This window comes from Thalassophryne amazonica, chromosome 2, assembly GCF_902500255.1.
Source record: "Thalassophryne amazonica chromosome 2, fThaAma1.1, whole genome shotgun sequence".
Classification (NCBI taxonomy): Eukaryota; Metazoa; Chordata; class Actinopteri; order Batrachoidiformes; family Batrachoididae; genus Thalassophryne; species Thalassophryne amazonica.
Window position 1 is genome coordinate 156422953 of NC_047104.1, and position 21590 is coordinate 156444542.

Consider the following 21590-nt stretch of genomic DNA (forward strand, 5'->3'; position numbering starts at 1 on the left):
AGGAACAGATTTCTCCCTGTTATCTGGGGTATTTATGAACTAGACTGAGAACATTACTGGACAAAGTTGAACTGCTGCAGCTTACTCTCAGTCCATTACGTGAAAGCTGTTACATGATTTAGAGATAAAACATCAAGTGTGGTCCAGTTACATACTGAGCCTCCTTGGGAAGCAAGAAATAAGGTTTTTATTCCCCCAACTCCCAAGGTTTTAAGAGTCCTGTTGACAGGATAACGTCCCCATCAGGATCTCGTCTCTGCAGTAGAGTTCAGCCAACTTGTACTATAAATTTTGGAGCTTGTATGGTAAGACAATCTAACCTCTATACGTTTATGAAAATGTAAGATGAATATTATTAGATCGGCCGTTTCCAAACTTAAGAAGGCTGCAGCCCATATATATATATATATATATATATATATATATATATATATATATATAGATATATATGTATAAAGATTATTTTGTGTGCCTGTCTGTGTGAGATGCTTATAGAAATCTACAGTTTTGATCCTACCTACAATAAATTGGATGTGCTGATAGTTTGGGGTACTGGGCTCTACAGTATAGTGACATGTTTAAAATATCTTTATTTCACATTTAACAGACTATTCATATGTTTTCTTCTATTTACTGGTTAATCCACAGGCAGCTATACTGTAGCTATAAATACAACCCCTGGCAATAATTATGGAATCACCGGCCTCGGAGGATGTTCATTCAGTTGTTTAATTTTGTAGAAAAAAAGCAGATCACAGACATGACACAAAACTAAAGTCATTTCAAATGGCAACTTTCTGGCTTTAAGAAACACTATAAGAAATCAGGAAAATAATTGTGCAGTCAGTAACGGTTACTTTTTAGACCAAGCAGAGGGAAAAAAATATGGACTCACTCAATTCTGAGGAATAAATTATGGAATCACCCTGTAAATTTTCATCCCCAAAACTAACACCTGCATCAAATCAGATCTGCTCGTTAGTCTGCATCTAAAAAGGAGTGAACACACCTTGGAGAGCTGTTGCATCAAGTGGACTGACATGAATCATGGCTCCAACAAGAGAGATGTCAATTGAAACAAAGGAGAGGATTATCAAACTCTTAAAAGAGGGTAAATCATCACTCAATGTTGCAAAAGATGTTGGTTGTTCACAGTCAGCTGTGTCTAAATTCTGGACCAAATACAAACAACATGGGAAGGCTGTTAAAGGCAAACATACTGGTAGACCAAGGAAGGCATCAAAGCGTCAAGACAGAAAACTTAAAGCAATATGTCTCAAAAATCAAAAATGCACAACAAAACAAATGAGGAACGAATGGGAGGAAACTGGAGTCAACGTCTGTGACCGAACTGTAAGAAACCGCCTAAAGGAAATGGGATTTACATACAGAAAAGCTAAACGAAAGCCATAGTTAACACCTAAACAGAAAAAAACAAGGTTACAATGGGCTAAGGAAAAGCAATCGTGGACTGTGGATGACTGGATGAAAGTCATATTCAGTGATGAATCTCGAATCTGCATTGGGCAAGGTGATGATGCTGGAACTTTTGTTTGGTGCTGTTCCAATGAGATTTATAAAGATGACTGCCTGAAGAGAACATGTAAATTTCCACAGTCATTGATGATATGGGGCTGCATGTCAGGTAAAGGCACTGGGGAGATGGCTGTCATTACATCATCAGTAAATGCACAAGTTTACGTTGATATTTTGGACACTTTTCTTATCCCATCAATTGAAAGGATGTTTGGAGATGATGAAATCATTTTTCAAGATGATAATGCATCTTGCCATAGAGCAAAAACTGTGAAAACATTCCTTGCAAAAAGACACATATGATCAATGTCATGGCCTGCAAATAGTCCGGATCTTAATCCAATTGAAAATCTTTGGTGGAAGTTGAAGAAAATGGTCCATGACAAGGCTCCAACCTGCAAAGCTGATCTGGCAACAGCAATCAGAGAAAGTTGGAGCCAGATTGATGAAGAGTACTGTTTGTCACTCATTACGTCCATGCCTCAGAGACTGCAAGCTGTTAGAAAAGCCAGAGGTGGTGCAACAAAATACTAGTGATGTGTTGGAGCGTTCTTTTGTTTTTCATGATTCCATAATGTTTTCCTCAGAATTGAGTGATTCCGTATTTTTTTCCCTCTGCTTGGTCTAAAAAAGTAACCATTACTGACTGCCACAATTTTTTTTTTCCTGATTTCTTACAGTGTTTCTTAAAGCCAGAAAGTTGCCATTTGAAATGACTTTAGTTTTGTGTCATGTCTGTGATCTGCTTTTTTTCCTACAAAATTAAACAACTGAATGAACATCCTCTGAGGCTGGTGATTCCATCATTTTTGCCAGGGGTTGTAGTGTGGCAGTGCTTACTCCGCCTACATCTCTGCTAACCCATAAAGGGGTAAAGAGGCGATGCATGGGCAGTACGTTCATGAACTGGGCGGGACAAATGGAGCCTGAACGTGACCCATCGCAGTGTTACTGAAGAACCTAAGCGAACAGGATAAACTTGGTTTGCATATTTGCCTGGTTCTGCTGGAGGTTTCTTCCTGTTTAAAGGGAGTTTTTCCTTCCCACTGTCGCCAAGTGCTTGCTCACGGGGTCGTTTTGACCGTTGGGGTTTTTACATAATTATTGTATGGCCTTGCCTTACAATATAAAGCGCCTTGGGGCAACTGTTTGTTGTGATTTGGCGCTATATAAATAAAATTGATTGATTGATTGATATTTTATTAAACCATATTTTTGTGGACTGGGTGGTTTTCATGACGGGTGGAAGAAGAAGGGCCTTTAATGTCATCATACATACAACAGAATGTGTCCTCTGTATTGAACCTATCATAATTACAGTTAGACACAATCCAGTCACTAGGGGCAGTGGGCAGCCACAGTCCAGTGGCCAGGGACCAACTCCAGATGTAGAGACGCTGCCTTGGTCAGGGGCAGCGAAAGGAGCAGAACCTAAATAAGCATGTTTTTGACAGCGGCCTTGTACAGGGATGAAGAGCGGATCAGAGCTTGCATGCCTACTCCCAATTTCGCCGGCCCCGCATGATCAAACTGAGGGCTGAGGGAACCAGGGACCACAGAGCAACGGAGAATATGGATGGCTGATGACTAAAAACAACCTGAAATGGAATGTACCTGGAAGAAGCAGAAGGCAAAATATTGTGAGCAAGTTCTACCCATGACAACTGAGAAACCCAAGTGGACGGATGCTGTAAACATAATATTCTAAGACACTTTTCAAGTTCCTGATTAAAAGGTTCAGTCTGACCAAGGAGATGGCCGAATTCCTTCCAAAACTCCGATATGAACCCCGGTCCGCGACAATGTCCTGAGGAAAACCATGCAGACGGAAGACGTATGTCAACATAATTTTGGACAGTTCTTTCGCAGAGGGCAATTTAGTCAATGGTACAAAATGGCACATCTTTGAAAGATGATCAATAACAGTCAGGATTACCGTATGTGCCTTGGATGGTGGAAGACCTGTCACAAAGTCCATGGAGATGTGTGTCCATGGTTGCTTGGGAACAGCTAGAGGAAGAAGAGTCCCTGCAGGCGGCCGGGTGGCAAACTTGTGCATGGCACAAGCTTGATAGGCGTTCACAAACTCAGAAACATCCAAAACCAAGCGCGGCCACCAAAACCCTTGTTGCACAACAAAAGTAGTCTTTTAATGCTCGGATGACAGGAAAATTTGCAACTGTGTGCCCAATCAATGACCACCCCCCTGAGAGATGCCGGGACAAACAGCCTCTCCGGGGGGCATTCTGCGGGAATAGTCACATTCCTAAGAGCGGATGAGACGCGAGATTCTATTTCCCAGGTGATGGCTGAGATGAAACAGGTGGACGGAAGAATATTGCCGGGATCCAACCCATCGAATTTGCGGGATAGAGCGTCTGGCTTACTATTCGTTGTACCTGCTCAGTAGGTTATAATGAAATCAAAATGGCTAAAGGAGATTGCCCAACAGGCCCGATGAGCATTGAGATGTTTAGCCGTACGTAAAATGCTAGATTTCTTATGATCCGTGTATACAATAAAAGGCATCTGTGCTCCCCCGAGCCAGTATCGCCACTCCTCCAAGGCCACTTTAACTGATACCAGTTCACAGTCTCCGATGCTGTAATTGCACTCAGCCGAAGACAGCTTACGTGATAGGAAGGCACATGGATGTACCCTTCTGTCGGTGGGACACATTTGAGACAGAATTGCTCCCGCTCCAACATCAGAGGCATCAACCTCAATCACAAAGGGCCGAGCGGGGTCAGGAAGACGCTGCCGTAAAACGTTGCTTTAGGACCCGAAATGCCTCGTCACACTCTGGTGTCCATTTGAACGTTCGGAGGGATGATGTGACATTGTGAAGTGGAGCGTCCACAGAACTAAAGTTTCGGATGAATTTTCAGTCGAAGTTAGCAAATCCTACAAACGTTTGGACTTCTTTACAGCTACCAGGCACCGCCCACTCATGCACCACTGCCACCTTGTCCGGATCCATTTGAATCCTGCCTTCTAAAATCACGGCGCCAAGGAAAGCCACAGTGGAACGATGGAATTCGCATTTTTCAGCTTCAACAATCGTTTTGCAGGAGCATCTGTAAAACAGAGAGAACGTGTTGTATATGAGTGTCAAGATTGGGAGAAAAAATCAAAATGTCGTCCAGATAGACAAAGACGAACTTATTAAGATACTCCCGTAGTATGCCGTTTTACGAGATTTTGGAACACGGCTGAGGCATTTGTGAGGCCGAATGGCATAATTACTCATAATGTCCCGTAGGGGTGTTGAAAGCTGTCTCCATTCGTCCCCCTGTCTATCCTGACTAAATGATAAGCATTACGAAGGTCCAGTTTTGTGAAGACTTTGGCGCCCTCTAGTGACTCAAAAGCGGAAGTAATCAAGGGCAGCGGGTACCGGTTCTTTACTGTTATATCATTTACATCTCGGTAATCAATGCAGGGGTGCAGCGTCTTGTCTTTATTCTCTACAAAGAAAAAACCAGCCCCAGAGGGGGACAAAGAAGGCCGAATTAAACCAGCATCGAAGGATTCCTGAATGTATTCTTGCATGGCGGAGCATTCAGGGGCCGACAGATTATACAATTTCCCTCGTGGCAAACTGGAACCAGGCAGGAGATCTATAGTGCAGTTGTAAACTTGGTGCGGAGGAAGCGACTTAGCCTTAGTTTTGTCAAAAATGGGTGCTAAATCATGGTAGCAAGGAGGAACACCAGATAAATCCAGACGTACCGGGGACGGCTGTGCCCTGATCTTAATCAGACACTTCCCAGAACAGGCCCACTCCCACTCATTGATTTTACCATTTGTCCAGTCGAAGTTCGGGCTGTGCTGTTGTAGCCAGGGGTGCCCCAGAATCACAGAGTGAGTCATATTATCGAATACATGGAAGCTAATGAGTTTGGTGTGGTTGTCATCGATAGTAAGACAGTTCGACTGAGTGCGGTAAGAGATTTGACCTAACTTGTGGCCATCCACTGCCCTGACCACCAGGATTCGTGTGAGGTGGAAAAAGTTTAAGGTGTCAGGCCCTGGCAAGAGAAGATAGAATTAAATTAGCTTCTGAACCTGAATCCACAAAAGCGAATATTGTTCCGATTCCAATTTTACTGGAATTCTATTGAGATGCAGAGGAAGAAATAATATTCTGACTCTCCCGCATGGATGGAGGATGCTTTTCGGGGCCCTGGACTGGACAAATGGAGACTACATGATCAGAACGTCTACAATAAAAACGGAGTCTGGCGTCCCATCGATGGCACCATTCCTCTTCGGACAGGCATATCCGTCCCAGCTGCATGGGCTCTTAGGAAGTGTGACACGTGGCATTGCCCTCCACTCGGTGTGTGGGAGCAGTTCCGGGGTTGGTGGTGGTAGTGCGTCATGCTGTGAAGCATGCTTCACGGCGCAGTCGTTCCACCAGTCGATGGTTGGCCCGAATGGCAAGGACGATCAGCTTTTCCAAATCCTCCGGAAGAGATGAGGTGATCTTGGGTGTCGGGGCCCAACCCCTGGAAGAATGCGTCTAAGAGGGCAGCAGAGTTCTACTCGCTCTTGGAAGCGAGGATGTGGAATTCAACGGTGTAGTCTGCCACCCGGCGAGTGCCCTGCTTAAGCCTCAAACGTGAACACGCCGCCTCGCGTCCAGGGGAGGTATGCTGAAAAACCTGCTTGAGTGCTGTGGTGAATGCCAGGAGGGAAGAGCAAGATTGCGACTGTTGGCTCCACTCCGATGTGGCCCACGCTGCAGCCTGACCAGACAGGTGAGAGATTATGTTGCTATCTTCCTTTTATCAGACCGAAACATACTTGGCATCAGTTCAAAATGAAGGTCACATGGGTGATGAAAGGCAACACGCCCCCGACTCCCCAGAGAACCGTTTGGCCTGGGAGAGCTGGGTGCAGATGGTAGCCTCAGGTATGGGAGCCGGAATGGTGGCCGGTGGTCCCGACAGAAGGTGGCTGGTGTTACCTTTTGCTGGGTCCGGGCTGGCCTGAGAGTCGAGTTTGGAGAGAATTTGCTCCAGCTGCGTGCTCACAGACAACATGAAGATGCCTTGTCTCTGCGCCAGCTCGCTTAAACCAGTACTGAGTGTTGCGAGACGGTCTTCTTGTTGGGCTAACAGCCTGCTGTGATGGTGTACCGCTAACTCGAAGGGAGATGAGTCTGCTGCATCCTTAGTTGGTCAGATTGATCTGACAGGTCTGGTAGACGGGTTAGGCAGGATGCAAATGCAAGACTCAGACACTAGGCTCTGTAGGTAAAAACGGTTTACTGTTGAAGCAAACGAGGTCCAGTACACAGGTAGGCAGTCCAAAATAAGCAGCAGTACAAGGAGCATCAGGCTAAGGCGTGGGCGAGGAAACAAGCAGGTGGCCATAAATACACAAGAGGCTAGCAGGACGAGAAGACAATACAGAGCTTCAGAGAAGGCAGAAGGCGCAACAATCTGGCGAAGGACAAAGTAAACTGGGGAGCTATAAGTACACCAGGTGATGAGGTGCAAATAGGAAGCAGGTTTGAGTGGAATGCACCAGAAAGGGGGAGTGGCCAGAGAGAGAGAGAGACATCCACCACCAAGAGTAAGAGGAGACATACAAGAGAGGCAGAGACAGAAAGCCCAAAGCAGAAAAACCCTGACAATCAATCAATAATTTTTTTTATATAGCGCCAAATCACAACAAACAGTTGCCCCAAGGCGCTTTATATTGTAAGGCAAGGCCATACAATAATTATGTAAAACTCCAACGGTCAAAATGACCCCCTGTGAGCAAGCACTTGGCTACAGTGGGAAGGAAAAACTCCCTTTTAACAGGAAGAAACCTCCAGCAGAACCAGGCTCAGGGAGGGGCAGTCTTCTGCTGGGACTGGTTGGGGCTGGGAGAGAACCAGGAAAAAAGACATGCTGTGGAGGGGAGCAGAGATCGATCACTAATGATTAAATGCAGAGTGGTGCATACAGAGCAAAAAGAGAAAGAAACAGTGCATCATCACTTTTCTGCTCTGGGTGTGAAATGTTTAGTTATTCCTCGGCCTCTTTTAGCAGTAACGGTACATGTAATAAGTGCAGCTTATTCGTAGCTTTGGAGGCCAGGCTGGGCGAATTGGAGGCTCGGCTCCGCACCGTGGAAAATTCTACAGCTAGCCAGGCCCCTGTAGTCGGTGCGGACCAAGGTAGCTTAGCCGCCGTTAGTTCCCCCCTGGCAGACCCCGTGCAGTCGGGAAGGCAGGCTGACTGGGTGACTGTGAGGAGGAAGCGTAGCCCTAAACAGAAGCCCCGTGTACACCGTCAACCCGTTCACATCTCTAACCGTTTTTCCCCACTCGACGATACACTGCCGAGGATCAAACTCTGGTTATTGGCGACTCTGTTTTGAGAAATGTGAAGTTAGCGACACCAGCAACCATTGTCAATTGTCTTCCGGGGGCCAGAGCAGGCGACATCGAAGGACATTTGAAATTGCTGGCTAAGGCTAAGCGTAAATTTGGTAAGATTGTAATTCACGTCGGCAGTAATGACACTCGGTTACGCCAATCGGAGGTCACTAAAATTAACATTGAATCGGTGTGTAACTTTGCAAAAACAATGTCGGACTCTGTTGTTTTCTCTGGGCCCCTCCCCAATCAGACCGGGAGTGACATGTTTAGCCGCATGTTCTCCTTGAATTGCTGGCTGTCTGAGTGGTGTCCAAAAAATGAGGTGGGCTTCATTGATAATTGGCAAAGCTTCTGGGGAAAACCTGGTCTTGTTAGGAGAGACGGCATCCATCCCACTTTAGAGGGAGCAGCTCTCTTTCTAGAAATCTGGCCAATTTTTTGGGATCCTCCAAACTGTGACTGTCTAGCGTTGGGACCAGGAGGCAGAGCTGTGGTCTTATACACCTCTCTGCAGCTTCTCTCCCCCTGCCATCCCCCTATTACCCCATCCCCGTAGAGACGGTGCCTGCTCCCAGACCACCAATAACTAGCAAAAATCTATTTAAGCATAAAATTCAAAAAGAAAAAATAATATAGCACCTTCAATTGCACCACAGACTAAAACAGTTAAATGTGGTCTATTAAACATTAGGTCTCTTCTTCTAAGTCCCTGTTGGTAAATGATATAATAATTGATCAACGTATTGACTTATTCTGCCTACAGAAACTTGGTTACAGCAGGATGAATATGTAGTTTAAATGAGTCAACACCCCCGAGTCACACTAACTGTCAGAATGCTCGTAGCACGGGCCGGGGGGAGGATTAGCAGCAATCTTCCATTCCAGCTTATTAATTAATCAAAAACCTAGACAGAGCTTTAATTCATTTGAAAGCTTGTCTCTTAGTCTTGTCCATCCAAATTGGAAGTCCCAAAAACAGTTTTATTTGTTATTATATCCCCTGGTCGTTACTGTGAGTTTCTCTGTGAATTTTCAGACCTTTTGTCTGACTTAGTGCTTAGCTCAGATAAGATAATTATAGTGGGCGATTTTAACATCCACACAGATGCTGAGAATGACAGCCTCAACACTGCATTTAATCTATTATTAGACTCAATTGGCTTTGCTCAAAATGTAATGAGTCCACCCACCACTTTAATCATATTTTAGATCTTGTTCTGACTTATGGTATGGAAATAGAAGACTTAACAGTATTCCCTGAAAACTCCCTTTTGTCTGATCATTTTTTAATAACATTTACATTTACCCTGATGGACTACCCTGCAGTGGGGAATAAGTTTCATTACACTAGAAGTCTTTCAGAAAGCGCTGTAACTAGGTTTAAGGATATGATTCCTTCTTTATGTTCTCTAATGTCATATACCAACACAGAGCAGAGTAGCTACCTAAACTCTGTAAGGGAGTTAGAGTATCTTGTCAATAGTTTTACATCCTCATTGAAGACAACTTTGGATGCTGTAGCTCCTCTGAAAAAGAGAGCTTTAAATCAGAAGTCTGACTCCGTGGTATAACTCACAAACTCGTAGCTTAAAGTAGATAACCCGTAAGTTGGAGAGGAAATGGCGTCTCACTAATTTAGAAGATCTTCACTTAGCCTGGAAAAAGAGTCTGTTGCTCTATAAAAAGCCTTCCGTAAGCTAGGACATCTTTCTACTCATCACTAATTGAAGAAATAAGAACAACCCCAGGTTTCTTTTCAGCACTGTAGCCAGGCTGACAAAGAGTCAGAGCTCTATTGAGCTGAGTATTCCATTAACTTTAACTAGTAATGACTTCATGACTTTCTTTGCTAACAAAATTTTGACTATTAGAGAAAAAATTACTCATAACCATCCCAAAGATGTATCGTTATCTTTGGCTGCTTTCAGTGATGCCGGTATTTGGTTAGACTCTTTCTCCGATTGTTCTGTCTGAGTTATTTTCATTAGTTACTTCATCCAAACCATCAACATGCTTATTAGACCCCATTCCTGCCAGGCTGCTCAAGGAAGTCCTACCATTATTTAATGCTTCAATCTTAAATATGATCAATCTATCTTTGTTAGTTGGTTATGTGCCACAGGCCTTTAAGGTGGCAGTAATTAAACCATTACTTAAAAAGCCATCACTTGACCCAGCTATCTTAGCTAATTATAGGCCAATCTCCAACCTTCCTTTTCTCTCAAAGATTCTTGAGAGGGTAGTTGTAAAACAGCTAACTGATCACCTGCAGAGGAATGGTCTATTTGAAGAGTTTCAGTCAGGTTTTAGAATTCATCATAGTACAGAAACAGCATTAGTGAAGGTTACAAATGATCTTCTTATGGCTTCGGACAGTGGACTTATCTCTGCAGGTGATCAGTTAGCTGCTTTTGATACTGTTGACCATAAAATTTTATTACAGAGATTAGAGCATGTCATAGGTATTAAAGGCATTGCGCTGCGGTGGTTTGAATCATATTTGTCTAATAGATTACAGTTTGTTCATGTAAATGGGGAATCTTCTTCACAGACTAAAGTTAATTATGGAGTTCCACAAGGTTCTGTGCTAGGACCAATTTTATTCACTTTATACATGCTTCCCTTGGGCAGTATTATTAGACGGTATTGCTTAAATTTTCATTGTTACGCAGATGATACCCAGCTTTATCTATCCATGAAGCCAGAGGATACGCACCAATTAGCTAAACTGCAGGATTGTCTTACAGACATAAAGACATGGATGACCTCTAATTCCTGCTTTTAAACTCAGATAAAACTGAAGTTATTGTACTTGGCCCCACAAATCTTAGAAGCATGGTGTCTAACCAGATCGTTACTCTGGATGGCATTTCCCTGATCTCTAGTAATACTGTGAGAAATCTTGGAGTTATTTTTGATCAGGATATGTCATTCAAAGCGCATATTAAACAAATATGTAGGACTGCCTTTTGCATTTACGCAATATCTCTAAAATCAGAAAGGTCTTGTCTCAGAGTGATGCTGAAAAACTAATTCATGCATTGTTTCCTCTAGGGACTATTGTAATTCATTATTATCAGGTTGTCCTAAAAGTTCCCTAAAAAGCCTTCAGTTGGTTCAGAATGCTGCAGCTAGAGTACTGACGGGGACTAGCAGGAGAGAGCATATCTCACCCGTGTTGGCCTCCCTTCATTGGCTTCCTGTTAATGCTAGAATAGAATTTAAAATTCTTCTTCTTACTTATAAGGTTTTGAATAATCAGGTCCCATCTTATCTTAGGGACCTCGTAGTACCATATACCCCATTAGAGCGCTTCGCTCTCAGACTGCGGGCTTACTTGTAGTTCCTAGGGTTTGTAAGAGTAGAATGGGAGGCAGAGCCTTCAGCTTTCAGGCTCCTCTCCTGTGGAACCAGCTCCCAATTCAGATCAGGGAGACAGATACCCTCTCTACTTTTAAGATTAGGCTTAAAACTTTCCTTTTCGCTAAGGCTTATAGTTAGGGCTGGATCGGGTGACCCTGGACCATCCCTTGGTTATGTTGCTTTAGACGTAGACTGTGTTTCATAATATTGTATGGCCTTGCCTTGCAATGTGGAGCGCCTTGGGGCAACTGTTTGTTGTGATTTGGCACTATACAAGAAAAAAGTTGATTGATTGATGATTGATCATGGGAACCCCCCAGCAGTCTAAGTCTATAGCAGCATAACTAAGGGATGGTTCAGGGTCACCTGATCCAGCCCTAACTATAAGCTTTAGCAAAAAGGAAGTTTTAAGCCTAATCTTAAAAGTAGAGAGGTGTCTGTCTCCCTGATCTGAATTGGGAGCTGGTTCCACAGGAGAGGAGCCTGAAAGCTGAAGGCTCTGCCTCCCATTCTACTCTTACAAACCCTAGGAACTACAAGTAAGCCTGCAGTCTGAGAGCGAAGCGCTCTATTGGGGTGATATGGTACTACGAGGTCCCTAAGATAAGATGGGACCTGATTATTCAAACCTTATAAGTAAAGAAGAATTTTAAATTCTATTCTAGAATTAACAGGAAGCCAATGAAGAGAGGCCATATGGGTGAGATATGCTCTCTCCTTCTAGTCCCCGTCAGTACTCTAGCTGCAGCATTTTGAATTAACTGAAGACTTTTTAGGAAACTTTTAGGACAACCTGATAATAATGAATTACAATAGTCCAGCCTAGAGGAAATAAATGCATGAATTAGTTTTCAGCATCACTCTGAGACAAGACCTTTCTGATTTTAGAGATATTGCGTAAATGCAAAAAAGCAGTCCTACATATTTGTTTAATATGCGCTTTGAATGACATATCCTGATCAAAAATGACTCCAAGATTTCTCACAGTATACAACAAACCAAACCATGAAAATAAACCAGACAAAACCCAAATCCTGACACTGATATAAAAATAACCTAAAAATATCCAACCAGATTGGATGCACATCATTCATCCTTAGAAATTGGATGACGTTTCGGACGAAATCGGACGTTTCAACAAAGTAGGATGGTTTGTCAGAACACTGACGTTATAAATATGTTATTACAAATACACGGCACACGCATGTGCGCTGTGGCATGTTTGTGGAAACTCAGATTCAGATATAAATACATAATTTGAATCCCACGAATTTATTTGCAGGTTTGCTGAATGTTTAAAGTGTTGCAGGTTTGTTTTTTTAAATTCCTGGTTAAAAAAAATCACATTTTAAAAATGAATCATACTTTATTATATTTTAATCAAAAGAAATGATTTAGTTGTGTATTATATTTTCTAAATCATGTATGATTTGTTTTCACTTTGTGAATTAAATCATTTTCAAAATGAATTATGGTTTTATTGCACTTTGATTAAAAGTCCAGATTAATTTGTGTGTTTTTTTTTGTTTGTTTTTTTTACCCCCTCCCTCCCGTCCGCGCGCCCCGCACCGTGTTTTGGCCTGAGCCTGCTCACACGCAGCCCGGATCCGTGGCTCCGCACCTGGTTTTGCGGGGAGCCGGAGGAGGAGATTCAGCGGCACGCTGCTCCTTCGCGTCCCGTCGGTGAGCAGATTCGCCCCGGCGCTCGCTCGGATCCTCAGCCTTCGTCCTCCTGTTCGGCTCCTCGTTCTCGGGCTGACACGCGTCGGCCGCGCGCACTGACGGACGCGGTTGCGGCTCCGCGGCGATGGATTGATCGGAGCGGGTGTCTTTTTCTCTTTCTTTCATTTTCTTTTTTTTTCTGACCTCCGTGTCCACCAAGTTGAGAACAGTCTAACCTGCGGCTCCTCCGCCTCCGTTACATGGCCGCTTTTAAAAGTGCGCCGTTCCCGATGTTTCTGCGCGTTTTCGGACTTTGAAGTTTTTCCCTTTGTGCGCTTACAGGAGGTGAGCGCGGAATTTGAAGGATTTGGGTGTTTTTTTTTTTTTTCGTTTTTCCAGCGTCTCCTGGAAGCCCTGCAGAGATTAATTTGTGGAAAGTGATGGCCGAGCGGGGAGCTGTGCTGTGGCTCCTCGGTCTCCTCTGTCTCACCTTTCCGCTCGCTCAGGCAAAGCATGTCGACAAAGGTAAGCGGCCCAAAAACACACCGCTGCCCGCTGCACTTCACACCACTCAAAGAACTTTCTTATTGGAATCAGAACGCGAGTTGAACAAGAAGAGGAAAAAGCTCAAAAGACGAATTGTGAGTTGTGGAAAAAGAAGCGTAAGCTAGCGGCTGGTAGCTAGTTGTGCTGGTGAGCGGATTAGCCTCCTTTCAGACAAGTTTCAAAGTACATTAGTTTGTGTTGGACACCGGGGACGCTGTGGTCCTGGTTGGTTTTTGGCCCCGTGGAGCACTCGGGTCTGGACGGTTCAGTAACAAAGGTGATGTGTTTGTCTACGTGAGCGTGCACGGGATCCGCGCGCGGGTCGTCTGCGTGTAATACGCTAATGATTTGCAGAGAGTCATTAGGGCTCATCAGTGTGTCAGATAATAAGCTGCTGTCATCAGTCCAGCAGACAGCTCATTACCTGGCCGTCAATACATGTTAACTGATGGATAAACACAAGTGCTTCTGATAATTGTTTTGATTTGAGAACACTGCAGTGTGCGCTTCACTGTGTGTGAGTGCATTCTGATTCCTCATGTACATTTTTTTTTTATATTATGTGTCTTTTTCAGTGAACATGCATGTGCAGCTGACTGGGCATTAATGGGTATTAACGTTTGCAGCCAAAATACCCAGTAGATTAGGTGCTGCATTTTCAAACACACAAAAGCACAACAGCAAACCTTTTCAGGTCTCAAAGAAATGACCTGTTGCTTTAAATGTACAGGAGCTGTAGATTGCCAAGTCCCTGTGATAAGAGGCGGAGCTAGGGTTTATAAGGGTCATAAACATGACAAAAGAACCAGAATGCCTGACATCAAAAAGAAAGCAGTTGTATTTGTTTGTTGCTTCACAACACCAACAACTATCCAGTCAGGTGTGTGCTGGTGTCACTCATCGTGCAGCAGGTAACAGAATATTTACAGAGGAATCTTTCAACTGGTAAAACGAGCCTTAAATTTGGCACAAATACTCCTTAAGGCCCCCTGATATGAGCATGGCTTTGATTCACACGTAGCACGAACGTCGTCGTGATGATCCCCATTTTACGATTTTAGACATTACACGTTTGAAAAAAGCTGATTGGGCACTTGAATTTTCAATAGGCAGCCAGGTAGGGGTCCATTGAAGAATTACACAGGGGTCAAAATTAAAAGATGCTCTAATCATATTGAAAGCCATATCCAATTATTTGTCTGATCATAACCATTCCAAAAAGGTATACTTTGGACCATCTTTGACTGAATGTTATGGGGTTAAAACTGCAAGAATCATGACAAAGGGTTCAATTTTAGTGTGTACAGAGGTCAAAAGTTGAAGTTGCACCAATTTTGTTAAAAGCGGTGCAAGTTTTTTTTTTTTTTTTTTTTTTTTTTTGAGCTAGTAGGATTAATAATGGAATAGTTTTGACTGTGTTCAGTGTTTGGTCTCCAAATTAAAGGTCAAACAATGTCGACGTCCATTGGATTCTGTGACGTGTTGACATATGTTACCCTGTAACATGATACCTAAGCATGGCACATGTTCAAACTGTTTATTTTAAAACACCTTGTTAACCAATAATCTGCGTCTTTTTTTTTTTAGTTTACAAAATTAGAGCACCTTTAATTTTTGACCCCTGTACAAACTGAAATTGACCTTTGTTGACATTTTTGCTGTTTTAACTCCAGAACATTCAGTCATAGATAGTCCAAATGATACCTTTTTGGGATATTTATAATCGGACAAATAATGTGGTATAGTATCAATATCAAATCAAATCAATTTTATTGTATAGCGCCAAATCACAACAGTTACCCCAAGGCGCTTTATATTGCAAGGCAAAAGCCATACAATATTACAGAAAAACCCCAATGGTCAAAACGACCCCTGTGAGCAAGCACGTGGCGACAGTGGGAAGGAAAAACTCCCTTTTAACAGGAAGAACCTCCAGCAGAACCAGGCTCGGGAGGGGCAGTCTTCTGCTGGGACTGGTTGGGGCTGAGGAGAGAACCAGGAAAAGACATGCTGTGGAGGGGAGCAGAGATCGATCACTAATGATAAATGCAGAGTGGTGCATACAGAGCAAAAGAGAAAGAACAGTGCATCATGGGAACCCCCCAGCAGTCTAAGTCTATAGCAGCATAACTAAGGGATGGTTCAGGGTCACCTGATCCCGCCCTAACTATAAGCTTTAGCAAAAAAGGAAGTTTTAAGCCTAATCTTAAAAGTAGGAGAGGGTGTCTGTCTCCCTGATCCGAATTGGGAGCTGGTTCCACAGGAGAGGAGCCTGAAAGCTGAAGGCTCTGCTCCATTCTATCTACAAACCCTAGGAACTACAAGTAAGCCTGCAGTGGGGTGATATGGTACTATGAGGTCCCTAAGATAAGATGGGACCTGATTATTCAAAACCTTATAAGTAAGAAGAAGAATTTTAAATCCATTCTAGATTTAACAGGAAGCCAATGAAGAGGAGGCCAATATGGGTGAAATATGCTCTCTCCTTCTAGTCCCCGTCAGTACTCTAGCTGCAGCATTTGAATTAACTGAAGGCTTTTCAGGGAACTTTTAGGACAACCTGATAATGAATTACAGTAGTCCAGCCTAGAGGAAATAAATGCATGAATTAGTTTTTCAGCATCACTCTGAGACAAGACCTTTCTAATTTTAGAGATATGCGCAAATGCGAAAAAGCAGTCTTACATATTTGCTTAATATGCGCATTGAAGGACATATCCTGATCAAAATGACTCCAAGATTTCTCACAGTATTACTAGAGGTCAGGGTAATGCCATCCAGAGTAAGGAATCTGGTTAGACACCATGTTTCTAAGATTTGTGGGGCCAAGTACAATAACTTCAGTTTTATCTGAATTTTTAATTTTAAATTAGAGGTCATCCATGTCTTTGTCTGAAAGACCATTCCTGCAGTTTAACTAATTGGTGTGTGTCCTCTGGCTTCATGGATAGATAAAGCTGGGTATCATCTGCATAACAATGAAAATTTAAGCAATGCTTTCTAATAATACTGCCTAAGGGAAGCATGTATAAAGTGAATAAATTGGTCCTAGCACAGAACCTTGTGGAACTCCATAATTAACTTAGTCTGTGAAGAAGATTCCCCATTTACATGAACAAATTGTAATCTATTAGATAACTATGATTCAAACCACCACAGTGCAGTGCCTTTAATACCTATGGCATGCTCTAATCTCTGTAATAAAATTTTATGGTCAACAGTATCAAAAGCAGCACTGAGGTCTAACAGAACAAGCACAGAGATGAGTCCAATGTCTGAGGCCATAAGAAGATCATTTGTAACCTTCACTAATGCTGTTTCTGTTACTATGATGAATTCTGCTATGATATGATCATATGATATGATACATGAGATATGATGAATATGATTGAAGTATCTTTAATTTTGGACCCCTGTGTAATTCTTCAGTTGACACCTACCTTTATTAATCTTTTGGATTAATAAGTTCTTCTTATTCTTTGTACCTGGCTGCTTATTGAAAATTCAACGTGGCCAGTCTGTTTATTCAAAAGAGTAATGTCTAAGGAGTATGTGTGCCAATTTTGGTGCTTGTTTCCAGAAATGAACGATTGTTACAGTTATGTGCTCCATGTTCCAGCTGGTCATTTCTTTTCTGCGTGGAGGACTCTACACGGGTTTTAACAGCCGAATAGTCTGTCTGGCTTCCACACAGAACATGCAGTGGCTCATTGGGTGTATGTGACGTACCTCACAGAAGGCTCAAACCGTCCATCCATCCATCCATCCATTTTCTTCCGCTTTATCCGGAGTCGGGTCGCAGGGGCAGCAGCTCAAGCAAAGCCGCCCAGACCTCCCGATCCACACACACCTCCTCCAGCTCCTCCGGGGGAACCCCAAGGCGTTCCCAAGCCAGCCGAGAGATGTAGTCCCTCCAGCGTGTCCTGGGTCTTCCCCGGGGCCTCCTCCCAGTGGGACGTGCCCAGAACACCTCTCCAGCGAGGCGCCCAGGGGGCATCCGGAAAAGATGCCCGAGCCACCTCAACTGACTCCTTTTGGACATGGAGGAGCAGCGGTTCGACTCCGAGCTCCTCCCGAGTGACCGAGCTCCTCACCCTATCTCTAAGGGAGCACCCAGCCACCCTGTGGAGGAAACTCATCTCGGCCGCTATGTAACTCGCGATCTCATTCGTTTGGTCATGAGCCAAATCTCATGACCATAGGTGAGGATCGGAACGTAGCTCGATCGGTAAATCGAGAGCTTTGCCCCCCTACTCAGCTCTCTCTTCACCACAACGGTCCGATACAGCGACCGCATCACTGCAGATGCTGCACCGATCCGTCTATCGATCTCACGCTCCATCCGTCCCTCACTCGTGAACAAGACCCCGAGATACTTAAACTCCTCCACTTGAGGCAAGGACACTCCACCGACCTGAAAGAGGGCAAAGCACCTTTTTTCCGGTCGAGAACCATGGCCTCGGATTGGAGGGCAGTTCAGGACCTCCATGACCAGTAAAAGATGAAGGACCGTGACGTCGCCCGGTATGGCTGAGCCGGGGTCCCACCCTGGAGCCAGGCCTGGGGTTGGGCTCGCGCTGCGAGCGCCTGGTGGTTGGGCCTTAGCCCTGGGGCCGGCCGGGCTCAGCCGACAAGAGTGACATGGGCCCGCCCTCCTGTGGGTTAACCACCTGCAGAGGGGGCCATGGGGGTCGGGTGCAGAGAGGATTGGGTGGCGGTCGTGGGCGGGGTGGCCCGGCGGCCCGGTCCATGCTCACAGCCCCTGGCTGTTGGGACGTGGCTCAAACCGTGTTTTCTTTTTTTTTTGGTCCCCAGTCATAAATCTTCTTCAGTAGATAGTGTGGATGTTTACAGGCAGACGTATGGCACTTGAAAGATGCTAAAATGAAAGGCAAACATAGTTAACATAGATGCAAACAGTTTTCCGATATTAAGTCTTTGGACCCGTTATTTATTGACTGCCTCTGTTTTCCATAAGTCTTCAGTAAAGACTAACACCTTCCCAGCACTCATTAGAGTGCATAGTTGAAGCTCTTATCACAGTAGGTCAGCCAACAAGACATGCTGAGGAATAATTATTGCTGTTTTATAATTTTAACTTCTTTAAAGTTGGCAGAGCATCTTAATTTCCTTGATTCCCAAGTGAAAAGATTGATGAAACTTTGATGCCCTAATTGGATTTGGCAGGTTGAAAGTGGGTGGGACTTGTGGGGATCAGTATCGCAGTGTTTTGGACCGCGCTCCCTCGACTCCTTCACATCAGTTGCTGGACCAGCCTCCTCTGACACATTCTACCATAACGTTACAAATGGAAGTCTGTCAACTGGTTTAAAATGTAAATGTACACGTCCAACAGACGACCTCATGAGTACGGTTTCATATGATTAGACCGGTGAACCAAAATATGCCGTACCATATTTTGGATGTACTAACATAACATTTTTTTATTTTCTGGAATTTAAGTTGTGTTTTTTCTGGTTTGGGAGTTGGGCAGCACAGTGGATTAGTGGTTAGCACTGTTGCCTCACAGCAAAAAGGTCATGGGTTCAATTCCCACCTGTGCCGTTGGCATGTTCTCCTTGTGTTTGTCTGGGTTCCCTCCGGGTGCTCCAAAGACATGCAGGTTAGGTGGACTGGAAACTTTAAATTGTCCATAGGTTTGCGTTCATGTGTGAATGTGTTTGTCTGTATGTGGCCCTGCGATAGACTGGCATCCTGTCCAGGGTGAACCCCGCCTCACGCTCTGTGACTGCTAGGATAGGCTCGGCTCCTCAGTGACCTTTCATTGGAGTAAGAGGCTGAAGAAGAGTGAGTGAGTTTGAGAGTTCCTGTGACTTATACTGCGGTGCAGCTTATATTATGGATTGCTTACTACAGGTAGGGAATATGGCCTTGCCCCAAGTGAAGGAGTTCAAGTACCCTCGGGGTCTTGTCTTGAGTGAGGGGACAATGGAGTGTGAGATTTGCCGGAGAACCGGTGCAGCAGGGGTGGTGTTGCATTTGCTCTACCGTACTGTTGTGACGAAGAGAGGGCTGAGCCAAAAGGTGAAGCTCTCGATCTACTGGTCAATCTTAGTTCCTACTCTCACCTATGGTCATGAGGGTTGGGTCGTGACCGAAAGAACTAGATTGAGGGTACGAGCAGCCAAAATGGGCTTCCTTAGGAGGGTGGCTGGTGTCTCCCTTAGAGATAGGAGGAGAAGTTCAGTCATCTGTGTGGAGCTCGGAGTAGAGCTGCTGGTCCTTCACATTGAAAGGATCCAGCTGAGGTGGTTCAGGCATCTGGTAAGGATGCATCCTGGGTGCCTCCCTCGGGAGGTGTTCCAGGCATCTCCATCTTGGAGGAGACCCTGGGGAAGACCCAGGACTAGATGGAGAGATTATATCTCCACACTGGCCTGGGAACGCCTCGGGATCCCCCAGTCAGAGGTGGTCAATGTGGTGCGGGAAATCTGGGGTCCCCTACTAGAGCTGTTGGTCCCTGCAACCCGATCCCTGATAAGCGGTTTAAGATGAGTGAGTGAGTGAGTAATTACTAAGGCAGAGGCTTGTGCCCTTGTTTTCAGTGCGGAAGCTGCCCATTCTCCGTGTAATATGGAGTTGTGTCAGGAAGGACATCTGGTTGTAAAACCTGTGCCAGATCAACATGCAGATCCTCCTTGTATCTGCATGTTGATCTGGGATGGAGCCTGTCCCAGTCGTCATAGGATGTGAGGTGGGGAACACTCTGGACAGGATGCCAGCCTGTCACAGGGTCGCATATAGACAAACAAACACATCCACACATGCATGCACACCTACGGACAATTTAAAGTCATCACTGCTCCTAACCTGCATATTTTTTGGAAATGGAAAGAAGCTGGCATGACCAGTGGGAACACACAGAAAGGCCCAGGTGGGAAGTGATCCCACAACCTTCTTGCTGTGCTAAGTCACTGTGCTGTCCTAGAAGAATAGATACCAGTAATTAAAGGTACACTACAGCAATGCACAAAATCCCAAATTAAAGAGCTACAGAAAAAAGGTGCAACTTATGTATGGGTTTTCTTCTTCAATCTGCATTTTTTAACAGGTGTGACCTATACTTTATGCTCCGGTGTTTTATAGCTAGCCTCATGCTCAGTGTCCAGTACTAAGGGAGGTGGCGGTGTAATGGTTTGCACGTTCAGCTGTGATGGCGGTGATCCTGGTTCATTTCCCAGTCAAGCTGAGCTCTCAAATTGGCACTTGGAACAGGGGAGCAGTTCGTGTGTTTTCGAAAGATGCCTCTTCCAGTGGCCTCTTCGGTTGTTGTTGGCTTGTTCAGAATGTTTCATAAATGTATCGGCACCTCATGTCAAAACCACAAATCACTTAATTTGCAATGAGATTAAAAAGTTGTTTGGAAGCCATTCAAAGTTGTGTGCAAATGGAAAAACTACAGGGCAAGTTTATATGCTTGAAAAAGCAAATTGCATGCATTTAAACAAAATGCTTGCAATTCATACTTTAATGTATACATTAATTCAAATAATCATGTCTTGATTTTGTACTCTTGATATTCTTCTGGCTGGTTGCAGCAGCCCCTCTTCAGAGAATTGTGCCTTTCATGCTTTCATGACGTATATTGTTACCTTTTAAGACATTAGACACTGTCATCCACAGCATGATGTCTGCAAATTTGTGAGAAAAAAAATTGTACAACTTGCCCCCCCCATTCCCATGATATGCAAAGTAGTTGTCAAAAAAAAAAAGTCAGTCCATGAAGCTTTGAGAGCATTATTACATCTGTTATTGAGAATAATGCACAAGGCAACAGGAATGTGCTCGCTGCTGCTGGGCTCTTCTTGCATGTGGAACCTGATGAAAGACCCTCTCTCCTGCATGAAAAGCGCTCTGCAGTGGTGAGAGAGAAAGAGAGAGAGAGGAAAAAAAACGCCCCTCCTTGGCTTTTACTGGAGATCAGTACAAAAGGGAGAGATGGGGGAGGGTGAAACAGGCCGACTGTCTGGAAAGTAATAAAACCAGGAGATTAAGGAGACCGAGGAGTTCCTTTGGGAGGTTTGATTGATTCCAGAGAATTGGACTGGGACCCACATGCAGAGAGAGTCTCAAATTACTAATT

The 21590-nt window shown here is 44.3% G+C and overlaps 1 protein-coding gene across 1 annotated transcript in view; it reads left to right on the top strand.

Annotated features, from left to right (window-relative positions):
• Positions 1–13234: 13234 nt before the first annotated feature.
• The window catches only part of LOC117501115 (neogenin-like), a 336724-nt gene continuing 328368 nt past the window's right edge, over positions 13235–21590 (top strand). The window contains exon 1 of the mRNA XM_034159946.1: positions 13235–13465. Within this exon, the coding sequence (XP_034015837.1) occupies positions 13381–13465 (85 nt within the window). The 5' untranslated portion in view covers positions 13235–13380. The remainder of the gene's footprint in view (positions 13466–21590) is intronic.